Here is a 15743-nt window from a genome sequence, read left to right as displayed (position 1 = left end):
TCTGATCATAAAATAGATACTGATCTCAAGATTTCTAATACTTTCCACAATACCTTCCCTAAGCAGGCACTTAAGTGTGACAAATATAAGGGCCTTTTTTTCCTGGAAAATCCATTTTTAATTAAAAGGAGGATTAAGTGAATGGGGGTGGTTTACTATATCAGTATGGCACTTCCTAAACCATAGATAAACCATTAACTTCAGCTTCTCCCCCCCACACACACCCAAATTAAACAGGCAAATACACTAGTCCACCTTTGAACAAACTGACTGAGGGCAGTAAACAAATGGACCCCCGGGCCCGGCTCAGCGAGAGCTCACAGGGGCTCTTCTCGATGAGAAAGACAGTGAGTGGGGACAGCCAAACAGATTTCAGATATCAAATAATATTTTAATTTCTGAATACTTTCAATTTTCCTTGGAATATAACACACAAAGACTCGACCAAACAGTTCAGTTATTATAACTTTTACAGTATACAGAAATGTTGCACTTAAAAAAAAAAACCTTCAGTTTTTTTTAAAACACAAACTGTAAACTCTAAGATACTGAATCAATCACGTTACCTATAAGTGCCAACAGTGTTATTTTGTCATGCTGATTTCAATGGTATTTTTTAAAAAGGGAAAATATCAACAATTATAATACAAAGGGTTTGCAAATATACAAACAGATATAGGATTTTCGTAACAATTCAAGAACTAAGCGGGACCCAATTCAAATTACAAAAGTTCACTTTTTATTCAAAACCTCAGCATGTGTCTTGGACACATTCCTTGGCTGCCAATAAATTCCACAGTTCATTCTCTTTCTTAAAATATTTTTAAAAAGCTAGGTTTGTCATGGTGTCTTTTTTGGGGGGGGCAGGGTTGGGAAGTTAAGTGTATGTGGTTCCTCCAGTTCTCAAATTAAGAGTGCTCAACTTCGCCTAAAATTTTTGGTCACCACTTCTAAGTGCGTTTCCATCATCTCTGAGTTGCCTTTTAAAGTTTTATGTCTTCCTATGATATTTTCATGGACTCAGTTTTAATTCTTGCAGAACATATATTTTAAGGATACACAGTTTTTAAGAAGCCAAGATTATATCAAAACTTATTATAGAACCACAGAATAAACTGGTTTGGAACCAGAAAAGTACAAAAAAGAACAGCTAGAGGTACATAGACACAGGACAATTAATAATTTGGAAAAAAAAAAAAAGACTTACTTTCTCCATTCTGCTAATTTTCTCCCAATCTCCTTAAATGCACTTTTAGCAATATTTTTCAAAAATTTACCAAAAAAAGAAAAAGACTAATTTCCTTTTTATACAAAAATGATAAGTAGCAAGTTGCTCTGACCGACACAGGAGTTTTTTTTTTTAATGCATTCTGTAAAAGTTCATTTGACAGTCTTTTTTTTTTTTGAAATTCACAGTCCATTAAATTCTTCCCCTCTCTTCTTTTAGCAAACTTGTAACATCCTTTTATATCCTTTCTTAACAGAAGGAATTTAAGCAAACAAACCAGTCTTTTGCCTTTTCTTTCTCTCTGTTTCACTGCCCCTTCTTATTTTGATTTATTATTTATTGAATTGCCATATACGGCCAGTTAAAACTGCTGCCGGACAGTAACATATCCCGGATGAGGGTTTCGATGGGGGTTTTACCTACCAAACGGACGAAAAACAATTGCTCTATGACTGAGGAGGAGACCGTGCGGAGGGAAGGGAGGCGAAGCAAAAGCTTTCCAAATCGCGTTGGTTGATTGGGGTACTGGCTCCTAACGTATTCTTCCAAAGCACACTGGGACTTTTCCTGCAAGCTTTCCACATGGGCTACATCAGAGAGACCACAGGCATCTGGAAGAAAGTTAAAAGAAGAAGAAGAAGAAGAAGAAGAAGAAGAAGAAGAAGAAGAAGGGGAAGGAGAAGAAGAATTCAGTCATCAGATTAAGAGGTCTGAAAAGGGTCACATGAGGTGTGTGTACAGGGCTGTCAAACTGCCCCGACCGGAGTTGGAGCAAATGCCTCTGTGCTAAAAACCTGGGCGAAGGGGAGCAGGGTGGTGGTGGTGGAGAGAGCAGGAGATGATCCTGGGGTATTTGATTTAAAGTCAAACACAAGCTCAGTGCACTGCAGGCTTTCACTGTCCCAGTCCTCAGGCTGGGTCCCTGGGAGGCCCCAAGCAAAGTGCATTGGGTGAAATCTGGCTCAAGTCAGTAAACAGACAGACAAACAGATGAAACCAAAACTGCCAGGGCTCCTCCCCCTCCTCGTCTGTAAATAATAGTTTGGCTTATAATTATATAGTTGGGGGGGGGGAGGGCAACAACCTGGCCCAGCCTCTAGTAATGGCGTCCACGACCCAGCCTCAGATTCTCCCCAAAGAGGGCGACTCATTTTTCTCCAGTCTTTGAAACTGATTTAAGTGGCCCTTTAAAACTGATCTTGTCAGTATAGCCCTATTGAAGGGCAGCCATGCAAACTGTGATCTCTCTGTTCATTTGAGCTGTTTCTTTTTCCCCTTTTCTTCTCTCTCCCTTTTTCTCTTACCCCCTTTATTTATTTATTTATTTATTTATTTATTTATTTATTTATAAAACCCAGGTCCGACCAAGAAGAAACCCCTCCCCTGTTATCTTCAGGAAAACACTTTTCTCTTTCGGATATGTGAAAAATACAGTAAGTGCCTTTGAAATGAGAGGCTTCTCAGTGAAGGCGGTGCAGGTTGTGACCTGACCTTTTTGGGCTCCCTAGACAAGACTGGGGCGAACACATGCATATTGTGAATCCTTAAAACAGACATCTGAAAACAGCCGCCACTACCTCCACCCCAAGAACCAGAACACATATGCAATTTCCTCCTGTGTGCATCTAGGACTCCGCACGTAAAGAATGCATAGGTGTCTGTGGTCAGGAATTAAAAGATCTGTTTGCACAGGACTCCCTCCCTCTGCACTGGTACACTGTGTGTCTCCCTATGAATCAGATAAGAGGGACCTTTATCTCTTTGTGAGGCGATTTGCATTCTCCACACAGGCCTCTACATTTTGCAAATAGTAATAAATTAAACTGTTGAGACAGTATCAGGCATTTCTTTCCTTGAAAGACCAAGAGTAAGGTTGAGAGCTAACAATGATATTGAGAAATTAACAACACCCCCCTCATCTGGGCTCCTGGGCTGGATGTAGTAGGGTTGTGGGATGGGGGTGAAGGTGGTTGTGGGGTATGGGAATATCCTGCCTGCACATTTGCATCCGGCAAATGTTCTAGTTATGACAGTTCCCCTGAGAAAAATACTCCAGATCCAAGCCTCTCTCCACACAGCTTTTCCTCACCCAGACACTGCCCTTTCATTGGTTACCTCAGGACTTTCAAAGGCAGAATTTGGGGTGGCTGTGTGGGGGGGTGATGTGTGAGAAACAGCAAGGTATAACAGACAGTGGGTTAAGGGCTCAGAACCCTGCCATCCATTGAGCTAATGACTTGGGCCCCTAGATTTCCTTCAAACAATAAGGAAGAAATTGTGGATCTTTTTGTCTGCCACAGGAACTACTCAGCGCTCCTAGTGTCCAGATTACAAGCTGTAAAAACTGCAGTTTCTAGGTTCTAAGCCCTACCAACATCCCAATGTTTGTTATTCTGAATTGGGAACCCCTCTCCCCTCTCAGGCATGACAAAGGGATCAGCTGACAACTTAGACCCAGAAGGCGGAAGGGGTGATTTCCACCCACCTGGGGTAGGCTGAACTCAGCCTGGAGGCAGCCAAAAGGCTCAGGTGTGGCCCAAAGTGGAAAGCCAGACACCTTCAAAAATCATTTGGCCTCAAGAGTTAATTAATATTAGATCTATTACTCACACAGGTTAAACTACATACAAACTAATTAGATTTCATAATGCAGTCAATGATGGTTTTATATCTCTGGCAACATTCATATCCAGCCCCAGTTGGCATACACTTTGGGTTGTTTGAAAATTGCCTTAAGTGTTTGCCTGGGCAGAGAAAGCAGGAGGCCAGAGTCTTCCAGCCCTCGCAGACATTCTGGACACTTACGATGGCCCCTTTCTTTCTCTTGCCCCTTCCTGAAAGCTTTTCCTCCTCTCCTGGCAGTCTGCATTGTTTTAATAAGAATATGATTTTTTAAATTGCTGCCCTCAGGTTGGATTTGCCTGGAGCTCTAACTCCTACTGAGTTAGCAGACAAACTTTTCCCCTGCAGGGGCAAACTTTCCCCTGCAGAGATGATGCCAGGACCGCTCCAGTGCCCAGAGGCATCTCCTAGAGGCTCAGCCAGGGTGACAGAAAACGAGCCATGGGGCAGGGGAGACAGCACAGGCCCAGCTGGCCCAGAAGGCCGGGGGCTAAGGGAGGGAGCAGGAACATGCATCCCAGCCTGGCAGGCTCAAGAGGCTTTCACATGGCCCGTTCTGAGAGCCTATGTCTGGAGCAATCTTCCTGCAGTCCAGCCTTCCCCTCTTGTCCCCTGGACAGGCCTGGTGAGGCCCAGCACCTACACAGAGTTCCCACTCCCAAGTTTGCTCTCAACAGTTTGGCCTTTCAAGGGGGTGGGGGTGGGGGGAGGCTGGGCCCAGGCTGGGGACTCCCAAGTTCTCTGTTCCCTAACTCTGAGCTAGAAGTCCTTGGACTGAGAGGGCAGGGCTCCTTCCTACCTGAGGTGAACAGGACTATGGCCTTGAGACAGCTGTACTCGGCGGAGTCGACGTGCAGTGCTTTGAGCTTCTCCACTTGCTCTTGGAAGATCCGTATGTGGTCCATAAAGGCGACCACTCGGTCGGCGGACATGGGAGAGGCGTGTAGGCCGGCGGCGGCCAGGAGCGGGGCGACGTGGAGGGGCATGGAGCACTGCGCTGCATTGAGCACGAACAGCTCGCTCCAGGTGAGGCGAAGCAGGGCCACCTGGTCGGTGATCTGCAGGTCAGGGAAGAAGGGGATGTTCCGGGCCCACTCGACGGCGCTGAAGAGCATCCGCGCGGCCAGTTCGCAAATGTTCTCGATGCCCATGATGTTGTTGGGCTGCATGCACTGACTGCCGAAGCGCGACGTGGGGTAGGGCTCGGCGCGCAGCAGCAGAGAAATATATCCGGACAGGTACGAGTGGCAGTTGAGAGGGTCCCCGTTGGTGAGCGCAAACTGCCCGTGGGTTGGCTGGGTGGGCGGCATCCGGCCCCTCTGCACCGCTGCGGGGAGGAAAGGAGACACCCCGCCGTTAATGACCAGCCTCGTCCCCCAGCTCCCCCGGCCCGACCCCCACCTGACCCAGACCCCCGAGACGCGCCACTACCGGCAGGCCTGCCCCTGTCCCCGGCGCGCCAGGGCCACAGACCTGGAAGTCACCGGGAGCCCGGCAGCGCTGCTCTCAAACCACCACCCAAGCAGGCTCCGGCGGCCAAAACGGCACACTTGCCTCCGAGACCCGCTCGGGGTTGGGCCGCCGAGGACCCAGAATTGACCGCTTTGCCTCGGGGTCCCCGGCACTGGGGGCGGGAGGTAGCGTTCTGGGGGCACCTTTCTTCTTTACTGCTAAACAGCTGATATTTCTTATTGATTGGAGGAGAGGGAGCGGGAGGGGCGAGTCTGGGTGGCGGGGGGGGGAGGGTGAGACGCTTTTGCAGAAAGACACCAGGGTTCACCCCAGACGGCCTGCGGCCACCCCGGAACAACTCTCCCCCAAACCCCGCAGCCCCAGCCCGGCGGGGAACCCCCGGTGAGAGACGAGCGGAAAGCCGAGGTCTGGCGGCAGCCTAATCAGTGTGCTCGAAGAAAGAGAGACGGAGGGAGAGGGCGGAGAGAGAGGCCGGCCGAGGCGAGAGGAAGCCGGGGAGAGGCGGGGAGCAGGCGGCCGGCGCCGGCGTAGCCCGGGCAGGGCCCGAGAGGGCCGGGGAGAGCTGGCGAGGCTGGGGCTCGGGCTGTTATCTGACGCGGGACCGGGAGAGTCGCTCTCGCAGAAACACAAAGAAAGCCCGGCGTTCGCTCGCCCTAGCCCGGAGCCCGCGCCCGGCGCCGTGCGCGCCATTGGCCGAGCACGGCTCACGGCGCTCGGCGAATTTTATATCACAAAGACCCAACTCGCGCAGAGCGAAAGCAGCCGCCGAGGGCCCCTCGCCCACCCTTCCCTGCTCCCTAGCGCGCTCTCCTCCTTTCAAAAGTGAAAGGAAAAAAAGAAAACAGAGGTATTTTTTTTTTTTTTAGCAGAATGTTAATCCACGGAGGGTCACATGAGCGCTGCCCGGGCAGCAGCGTTAATACGGCGAAGTGCATAAAATTGCCATTTGTAATTTGAACCTCCTGTACAAAAGTACAATCTCAGGTTGTTTTTTTTTTTTTTTTGAGAGGGTGGGGGCTGGGGGAGAGGGGTGGGGAGGAGGGACATATGTTGAACATGCAGGAAAAACAAGGGGAGAGAGAGAGAGAGAGGAAAGGCAGAGAAGTAAACCAGGCTTTGAAACAACAACAGACAACACCCCATCCCTCGTAGAAAGGCGAACTCGAATGAACTCGGAATCAATGCAAAGAAAATGAAACAGCCCGAAGAGAAAGTAGAGGAGGAAATCAGTCGGCCAAAGCATGCGGATTTGGGGGTCTGGGTTCCAGTGCAGAACTTGTTTCTAGTATAAAACCCCTTTCAACTGCAATACGAAGAGAAGAGCTTGGGGCTTCTGCGTCCTTACCCAGAGCAGGCTAGCCAAACGCACCCAGGGCCCCGGGACCCCAGGCGAGGGGGGTGGGTGGGGAGAAATGAGAGGCCGATACCTTCCCGTCTCATGCCCACTTTGAGGCACTTTTTGAGGCGGCAGTACTGGCACTGGTTGCGGTGGTGCTGGTCGATGGGACAGTTCCGGTTGGCGCGGCACGTGTAGCTCAGGTTCCTCCGCACGCTGCGCTTGAAGAAGCTCTTGCAGCCCTCGCACGTGAACTGGCCGTAGTGCTTGCCGCTTGACTTGTCCCCGCACACCACGCACTCGATGTGTTGCTGCTGCTGCTGCTTGTCGCCGCCCGGGCCGCCGGGGCCGCCCTGGCCACCGGCCGCCGTCTGGGCCGGCGTGCTGGCCGGGCCCCCTTGGCCCGGCGTCTGTGGCGTGTGCGGGGCGCCGGGCGGCGGGCCGGGCACAGGCGGCGCCTGCGAGGCCTGGCTGCCCTGCGAGCCGGGCACCTCGTCCTGGGGGTCGCGCCACGTGCTGACTACCATTGCCATATCTATGGGGGCCGCGTCCGGACTTCCTGCTCCCCTGGCTGCGGGCGGCGGCGGCTCCCGGGTCTCGGGCTCCGGCGCGCCGCCTTTTGTGTGTGCGAGGGTGCGAGAGGGCGCGGGAGGGCGCCCCGGGTGGCTCGGGGGCTGGTTGGTTGAGGTTGATTAGTTTTTCCTTTTTTGTTTCTGCTTTTGCAAAGTTTTGTCGATGGCTTGTCTGGCCCGGTGTGTTTGTTTTGTTTGTTTCCCTCGGCTCAGCTTTGTTGGTTTCGGGGGGCTTTCCGCCCGGAGGGGAGGGGAAGGGGCCAGGGGAGAGAGAGTGGGAGCAGAACGTGGAGAGAGAGGGAGGGGAGGGAGAGCTGCAAGTCGATTGTCTGGCTTCAAGACAGAAGTAGGAGGCAAAAAAAAAAAAAAAAAAAAAAAAAAAAAAATCTCTCCAAAGATCTCGCTCGCTCTCACTCTCTCCCTCCCTCTCTCGTTCACTCTCTCGCTCTCAGAGCTGGTGTGCCGAGGAGTTGGAGTAGGAGGAGGAAGAGGAGGAGGAAGAGGAGGAGGAGAGGCGACTGTCCGGGGGCCAAGTCCAGGGCAGCCCACAGTCAGCCATTCAGGAAAGCCATCGAAATCAGGACGACTGGGAGAGCGGAGGCGCCGGTCGCGGGCGCACCCAGAAAGCCCGGCAGGCCGGGGCGGAGGCCGGCGGCCCGCGGAGTGGCCGGAGCGCTGCCCGGGTCCGGGGGAATCAGCATGAAAGTGGTCCGCGTCCGGCGCTGCGCGGCGTCGTCCTGGCGCTGGGCCGCCGCCGCCGCCGCCTGCCACGGGCGCCCGGCGCGCGCCTCGCTCGCTCTGGCCGCCGCCGCCCGCTTTCGCCGGATGGAGGCCGCTCGCTGCTCCCTGCGGGCCGCCCGGGCCGCCGCCGCCGCCGGAGCCGCCGCCGCCGCCGCCGAAGCCGCCGGGTCGGGCCCGGAGCCGCCGGGTCTAGCGCCGCCGCCGCCGCTGAAGCCGCTGCTGCCGCTGCTGCCGCCGCCGGAGCCGCTGCTGCTGCTGCTGCCGCCGCCGCCTCACACACATAGGGAAAGAGTCAACTCGCCGGCGGCGGGGGAGAAATGATAAAAGAGAGAGAGGAGGGCAGATCACCACCTAGAAGCACATCCTTCGTGCGCAGAGGGGGGAGAAAAAGACGGAGAGAAAGAATGAAAGAAGGGAAAAAAGGCAGCACGGCACCCGGAGAAAGGAGGCAACTCGGGGAGAGGAGGAGGAGGAGAAGAAAACACACACGCGCGCACGCACACACACACCGCGGAGAGAAAAGAACAGAGAATCAAAGTGATCAAATATGCTAAAAAGGGGGGCGCGGGAGGGAATGCGATTTATAGGCGCCGGGGCTGGCAGAAGTGGCTTCTCCGCGATCAGCTCACTGAGCTCTCTATATAGTGAACTTTGACACGACTGCTGCAACTTAGCGCACGTTGCCATGGTGACGGCGCGCCTTATAAGGCAGCAGCCGGGGTTGGCCTGGCCAGGCGCGCGCGCGCCGCCCCCTCGTCGTCATTGGCCGGAGCGCGGCGGCCCCGCCATGGCGGCCGCGAGCTCAGCCCGGTCCTAGCGCGAGCGGCGTAGCAGCGGCGGCGCGGGGAGCGCGGGGGGCCAAGGGGGGCGGGGAGGGGGCGGCCGCGCCGCCACCACCGCCAGGCGGGGGATGGGCCGGGCCGGCCCCGGGCACGCGGCCCCCGAGCTCTCTGCACCCCGCACCGGAGGTTTCCGCCCCAGCGGGGAGAGGAGCGCGGCGCGCACACACAACGCCTCTTAAAGGCTCCGCGAGAGGCTTTGGATGGAATCGAGGACTTCGCCTCCCGCAACTTGGCGATGCCACGAAATCCGTCGCTCGCGCACCACCCGGGACTCCCGGCGCATCTTTGTGCCCACAATGCCAGAGAAAGAGAAAAGTTCCCCGGTTTCTTTGCAGAGGGGTAGCGGGTAGGGGGGTAGGAAGGTGCCGGGAACCGAGCTTGGAGACATTTACCAAACGAAAGATTTGGTCAAATCCGGGTGATGGTAGACCCTTCTCGTAATCGACTCTGATCACTTGCTTGGTTTCGTGGCTTATTTCTTTTTTCCCTTTTCGAGGAAAAAAAGACGTTTAGCGTCTATCTTTTCCTTGTAGGGTTAACATTTCCCAGGTATGTGGCCTGACATTTTAATTGCTCAAATAAAGCATCTCGGATGCTGAGAAGCACAAGTAGACTTCATCTCATTGTCATGACGCAATTAAAATCAATTTTCCTCAACTTTATCCTCTCTCATTAGTTATAGCTAACTCACAGCCCGGCGTCCTGCCACACACCCAGTCGTGGAGAGAGGTGAATAGAGCGTTCTGCGCGCTGATGGACAAGCGGAAGCAGCTTCCCAGGCTCCCCTGTGCCTACCCTCTGTACACACATGTAAGCGCACATGTATCAGATGCACATTTGTCAATGTACACAGACAAAGACTTCAGCGACTGTGCTACTAGGTCATGGAACAGTTGAGTACGAACTTCATTGTTCCTCAAGTTCCTTTTAAGCATCCATATAGTCATTAAAACACAACCAGAGATTCTGCTCCAAATTGGGAATAATACCAAGCACAACTCACAAAAACCACACACACGCCATGGTCTATCTCAAGAGATTCACTACAGTAAGAACAACTTCATAGCCTGAGCCATTCCGCTCAGTGTGCTAAAGTCATCAGCATGGATGTGTCTCTGGATTCCAGAGCGTTTGGTTTTAAACATCAAACAGGTAGAATTGCCCCCACAGAATACACTATATTTCAACGCAGTAGACTTTTGGTTTGATTATGAGAAGTTAGTGAATTGTGACTGTTCAACATTTATGGAACAAAATTTTGACACCATCATACACATTTTTGCACCGAGAAAAACCATAATCTGGAACGCCAACCAGATTTATGAACAATTAAAATATTTGACATAAAATACAATGAGCTTCAGGAAACATGAACACATATAAAGGCTAAATTAATGACCACAGGAAGGCATCCTTGATAGTTCAAAAAAATTGACGAGATGAAAGATTAAAAAAAAAAAACATAAACCAGACATATAATTGACCTGTGCTGGTGTGCATTTTGCACTTGATACCCTTTACACACAGACAGAATACAAGGAAGGTACTAAGTAAAGATGTAGGCAGACAGGGGCTAGTTTTTAGGGAAGGAGAAACACCCCCCACCCCTTACACTTCATTCCTGAAGCCTTCTTAGCCTTCACCCCATCTCCGCTGCAATCACGTATTTCACTAAAGCTGCAGGTGCTGGGATTATTTGAAAGTTAAAAAAAAAAAAAAGAAAGAAAGAAAAACAACCACCATAGTGGACACTGAACTATCATAAACGTGGTGTGTAATGAGATTGCCACAGAGAGAGAAGCAGGCTGAGAATTTCAGGTTGATTAGAGACACAATATAACTTTCTCTTAAAGAGGACAGAGGATGGAAAAGAAATCATTTCAGAGAAGGTGTTTTTTTGTTTTTTTTTTTTTCCCTTCCATTTCAACCCCTATGATTCAAGGGATTGCCTAATGCTACAAATGTCAGTAGATTAGGGGCAAACTCAGCAGAGATGTGGCGGGGCTGTGTTGAAATAGGAAATCTAATGGGCATACCCATCTCAGTTTAATAGAAGATGGGAATAAATGTAGGGAAATCTTAATCTCGCCTTTTGAGTGCAGACACTTCCATAGCAAGATCACCTTTTACAGAAGTGAAGTGGGAAGTTTTTGAGGAGAAAAAGCTTCCACGGTACACTTAGAGATTTTTGGTATTTGAAATGCGCTCTGATGGCCTCAGATTTAAAATGAATTTCCTCATCTCTTACAGAACTGAAGCCTGCTACACACATGACCACAGGGCTGACATGAAATCAGAGGTATTTCACTCTCATTTTAGGATTCATTCAGTTCTGGGAATGCTATTAAAATTCCAAATAAATAAATAAATGACCCTATCAATTATAGTTAATTTTACTGCATACAAGAAGAGAAAGACTGCAGACTGAGGGAAAAAGGGGGGGGGGAATATTTTAAAATGTCTTCTTCAGAGATGCTCATTTCCCTTGAATAAACAGCTCTAAGACTAACAGATAAATATCAATATGTCGTGTTCAAAAAAAAATCCAGCCCAGTCTTTTATTGTAGATGTAAATTTATTTTAATGAGAGGAATGGCAAGCTTTAATTTGGCCGGAGAAAGTTGGAAAAACATTTGTTTTACTCTGGTGAAAAAAGAAAAAAAAAGGAAAAGTAAACCCACCCAGGAATATGATTTTCTTGCAGAAAGTGGCCTGATGGCTGTAATTCTCCACAAATTAAATCACAATATGAATACAGACCCCAGCAAATGCCGAGTTTAGCTCTGAACTCAGTAGAAACCAGTTCTGTCCACCAGGATTCATTGAATTCCTCCTTTCCCTCAATCTAGTCCGTGTGTGTTTTTCTCTTCCACCACACTGGAGCTCCATGAATAGGGAAAGGGGCTTCCATTGTGTCCCTCTGAACTTCCAAGTCAATGCAATTTTTAACCACTGGCTTGTGGTACTTTGAAAATCACCAGGGGCTGTCAGAGTTGGGTCCTCTGAAAAATTTACAGTGCTAAATCAGAGCATATGCTGGGAGGGAAAAAATTGCTTAAGATTGGAGCAAGTACAGTATCTGTCTGCCCCCTAGTGTAAGAGTCCTCGCTGCCTAAAATTCAACTTTAAAAGAAAAGGAGCTCTTAAAGGGAAACGACTTTGAGCTCACGTAGGCATAGCAGAATGAAAGTTCTGTACATTTTAATCTAAATAATTCTTCCGGATTTAAAATTAATTGGCTCTGGCTTGGTTGGACCGGACTCGGATCTCGCCACCTCTGCGCTTCCCGAGTCACTGGTGGAGAGGTGATGATTTTTTTTTTCCCCCTGAACTGGGTTTATGTGCGTCCCCCTCACCCCCTCCTCTCTTTTTCTTTCTCTGTCTCTGTCGTCTCTCTCGCTGGCTTTTTAAAAATGAGGAACCGTTCCTTGAACGTTCTGGACAGAGCACAGAATTGCTTCTTAAGTCAGCCCGACGCGGTTGCAATAGACAGCAAAAAGGTAAACGTTTGCCTGAAATCCGCACGCCAGCTCCACCACCCCGCCCGATGGTGAGTACCCTTCTCGTCGCGATTCTCCTCCTAGCTTTTACCGAGCGCTCTTCTCCCCGAGCCGCGGCCGAGGGCGCCGGGCAGAGCTTTCCTCTCCCTCCCTGCCTGGCTGGCTGTCAGTTGCACAAGGTTGCAAAATAAAGCGCAGAGGCAAATCGAACAGTAAATTCTGATACTTAGTGCGAGCCTCGCAGCTCCTTTGCTAGAAAAACCGAGTCGTCTGTTGCTTGGAAAAACACGCTTATAGGACTGGCTTTTAGTTTGCTCTATCGAAGGAAATGAGTTTGAGGAGACAGGACGAGGAGACGGGGAGGCACCGCAGTCTTTACGCTTCGGTTTAATCATATTTTGGCAGCTTTGCAATTGTATTTTTCCCCCTCTTCCCCCCTCCACCACCTCTCCTATCACACACATGTAATAAAATATGGCAATGCATTGAATTGACGGCCCCCCCTCCCCAAACCCCTGAAACCACAGTCCTAGGCATTTCATACACGTTAGCAAACCGATATTTTGAAAAGCCCCAAGTCATCCCCAGCCCCACACAGCACAAGGAAAAAAAAGTGAGAAAGGAGAGAGAGAGAGAAAAAAAATACTGTAAGTAAACATACCAAAACCATATTTGCCTTGTTCAAGGTCCCAAACCGCTTGCATCTTCCTTCTAAACTGGAATAACTCTCCTTTAGTTTGGCGGGTGAAATAAACGCTTTGTTGGCCCCCTGAAAAGATGTGTCTTTGATAATTAAAGAGAATCTCCTCCTCGGTGTTTATCTAAGCGATTGTGCAAACTGATAAAAAGTAGGCACTAGCCTGCAGGGAAAAAGAGGAAAGGTGAAGGGAGAGATCTTCCACCTTAAGGAAGTGCTTCCCCATGTATTAGGCGTTCTCAGCCTTGGAAAACCCTGCACACTAACTTTAGAGAGACGAGGTTTCAGGGAGCTTTGTACATAGCTGCTGAGGAATGCAAGCCTCGCCTTTAAGAAAAAAAACCCCAAACCGTAGGTAGGAGATGTCTGGAGTGATCCTTGTCTCTCATCTCATTCCTTAGAAGGAAGAGTGCGTTGTTACACCTTGTTTGGGGCTGGAAAGACGAGACTTTAAAAACACCCGTCCAATTGAAAAAAATCTCCCAACTTAATGAGTTTAGTCGGAGGCTGGAGCAAAACGGCTCAGCCGCAGCAGAAAACCGCCAACAACTATAGGCGATATTGCAAAGCAAGACGACCCGAGGCACAGCCAAATTCCACTGTTTGGGGTCGAGAGGGATGGAGGCTAATCCTAAAGCAAGTTGGGAAAAAAACAGAGGTGGGAGAGGAGGGGGAAAAAGCAGCAGCCTAGCAGCCTGGCAGACAGGCTCCCCTCACCCTGGATCAGAGATAGAACTTGAAACAGGAGGGCAACATTTTTCCTAGGAATCCGTTGGAATCCTCATTTTTCTACTTTTAACTCAGGTTCCCCCAAGTGATTTTTCCCTCTCCCCTGCAGATCCCTGCCCCCCTTTTCCAGTCTCCATTCTAGAACTTTCCTGAGGAGGAAACCTATTTCTTTTGGGGGGAGGGGTTCCCAATTTCAAGTCTTCAAATAATGAATGCTTAATTAACCCCCTCCCTTCACCCACCCTCCCAAATGAAAAAAGGAAGCAGGAATACAGTAACTAGAGAAAATTGAGAATAAACTATCTTGCCTCTTGCAGTTTTAATACAGTTTTAACTAATGGATTTTTTTGTTTTGTTTTAAGAGAAGAATAATGGGGAAACACGGATCTTTTATTTTAGGAAACTGTTATGGTAAGATGTATGTCAGACTTGACAAATGGAACTAACGCTCTTCGGCTGCTTCTTGTCCTTGTCTTAAACAGGAATTAAGTTAAACACAGTGCTGAATGTTAATTACATGTTTACTGGCTAATGAAAATTACAAATGGTTTTGCCACCTCAAACAATGATGAAAACTCTGAAGACACTGTAATTATATACTTTGAGGGAAATAACTCAGAATATTGATCATAAGAAGTGTAAATCTTTTTTTAACTATTCATTAATACCATAAATATGGGCTACAGAAGTTTTTCCTTGTGGTTTGTCTCATCAGTTATATCGAGTGGATGGATGGTGAAGCTTCTCTGGGGAGGTGGTGAACTCATTCTCTTATAGAAGGAGGCCACTTGTGTAACTCGGGGGGGGTGCCCCCTCCCTTCCGCCCCCGCCCCCTTTAATCCCGGCAGGAGGTCGAGGGATAGTTCAACAGGGGGGCTGGGCTCAGGGCAGGTGAAGGTGATCGCGGCCCAGCCTCTCCCCTCCCCTGCCCTCCTCTCTCCTTTTCTCCCTCCTCCCTTCCCTGCCAGGTCTGATCGATGACCGTTTTCCCCAGCCTGGGCGCCTGTCGGATAACCTGGCATTCGGTTTCCTTATGGAGGACAACTCACCCACCGCACCCCAGCGATGCTCCCCTGACAACTTAAGTTCCTTCCTTCAGAGGTGGTTAGGGCAGTTCATTGCAAGAGAAGAAGGCGAAAGAAAAAAAGAAAAAAAAAAAAGTTGAGGTGGAGGGGGTTACTGGGTAAAGGTGGCTCAGGCCGCGGAACCAGAACCGGTTTCCCTGGGTGGGGAGTAGAGAAGTGGTTTTTTTTTGTTTTGTTTTAACTTTGGCCTGAGTTGTAACTCTGCACTCTGTAGCGTGGCAGTCACTCCGATCTTGGGGGTCAAAGGTGAGGGCTGCACTAACCCTAAAAGGCTTGTCTGGCCTGGCCAGAAGGCCAAACGCGCACAGAAGTGGGGTGCTGTCTGTCAGCCTTACTGCCTGACGCTTCGGAGGGGGTGTCTATGAAACCCACATGCGGGGGACACAGGACCGAGAGCCGGTTTTAAGGGCAATATTGAGGATTTTTTAAAAAGTGCCCTAGGCTTGTGGGACTGGAGTCCTCTTTTCCCCTGAGAATTCCCAAGGCGCTGGTCTTTGTCTTAGAAGGAATGGAGTTTCTGAATGGTGTGAAAGGGACAGAGAGGGTCGCTTCAAATCGATTTTACTTGTCCTTTCTGTCTTTTCGGATCAACGCCCTTCAATGGGCACAGAGGTGCTCTTTCAACCAAAAACTTGTGCTACATTTTCTGCCTGTATTGGTGCTAAATACAATAAGCACTGGGCAGATTTTTTTTTTCTTTGCTCTCCAAAGCAAGAAAGCACCCTAATTAAATTGTTTTATATGGACAGTCAAGACGGACCAATTAAGTATGCATTAGTATAAAGATATAGTCTGCAGATAAGGCAGTTTAGAAAATCAGGAGTAGGACAAAGGAGAGGGCGCTAGCTTTGGGGAGGCGTGCGCGGACCCCGCAAGGTCGCTCACCTTCCTCCCTGGGCCCGACGGAACTGCAGAGGC

The 15743-nt window shown here is 49.8% G+C and overlaps 1 protein-coding gene across 4 annotated transcripts; it reads right to left on the bottom strand.

The window, feature by feature from the left end:
• Nucleotides 1-370: 370 nt before the first annotated feature.
• NR2F2 (nuclear receptor subfamily 2 group F member 2) lies at nucleotides 371-13822 on the bottom strand. Of its 4 annotated transcripts, none has more exons than XM_032342153.1 (3): nucleotides 12976-13822; nucleotides 4650-5177; nucleotides 371-1839 (listed from the first exon to the last, which is right to left on the bottom strand). In XM_032342153.1, the coding sequence occupies exons 1-3, from the start codon at nucleotides 13016-13018 to the stop codon at nucleotides 1565-1567; spliced, it is 846 nt and encodes a 281-aa protein (XP_032198044.1). In that variant the 5' UTR covers nucleotides 13019-13822; the 3' UTR covers nucleotides 371-1564. The 4 variants fall into 4 exon arrangements, with proteins under 4 accessions (XP_032198044.1, XP_032198043.1, XP_032198045.1 ...); XM_032342152.1 differs by lacking the exon at nucleotides 12976-13822 and adding an exon at nucleotides 6751-8126; XM_032342154.1 differs by lacking the exon at nucleotides 12976-13822 and adding an exon at nucleotides 6108-6192.
• Nucleotides 13823-15743: the final 1921 nt, after the last annotated feature.

The sequence above is a fragment of the Mustela erminea genome, chromosome 5 (genome assembly GCF_009829155.1).
Source record: "Mustela erminea isolate mMusErm1 chromosome 5, mMusErm1.Pri, whole genome shotgun sequence".
Lineage (NCBI taxonomy): Eukaryota > Metazoa > Chordata > Mammalia > Carnivora > Mustelidae > Mustela > Mustela erminea.
Note: the sequence above shows the minus strand (reverse complement) of the source record. Positions and strands in the feature narration are given on the sequence as shown.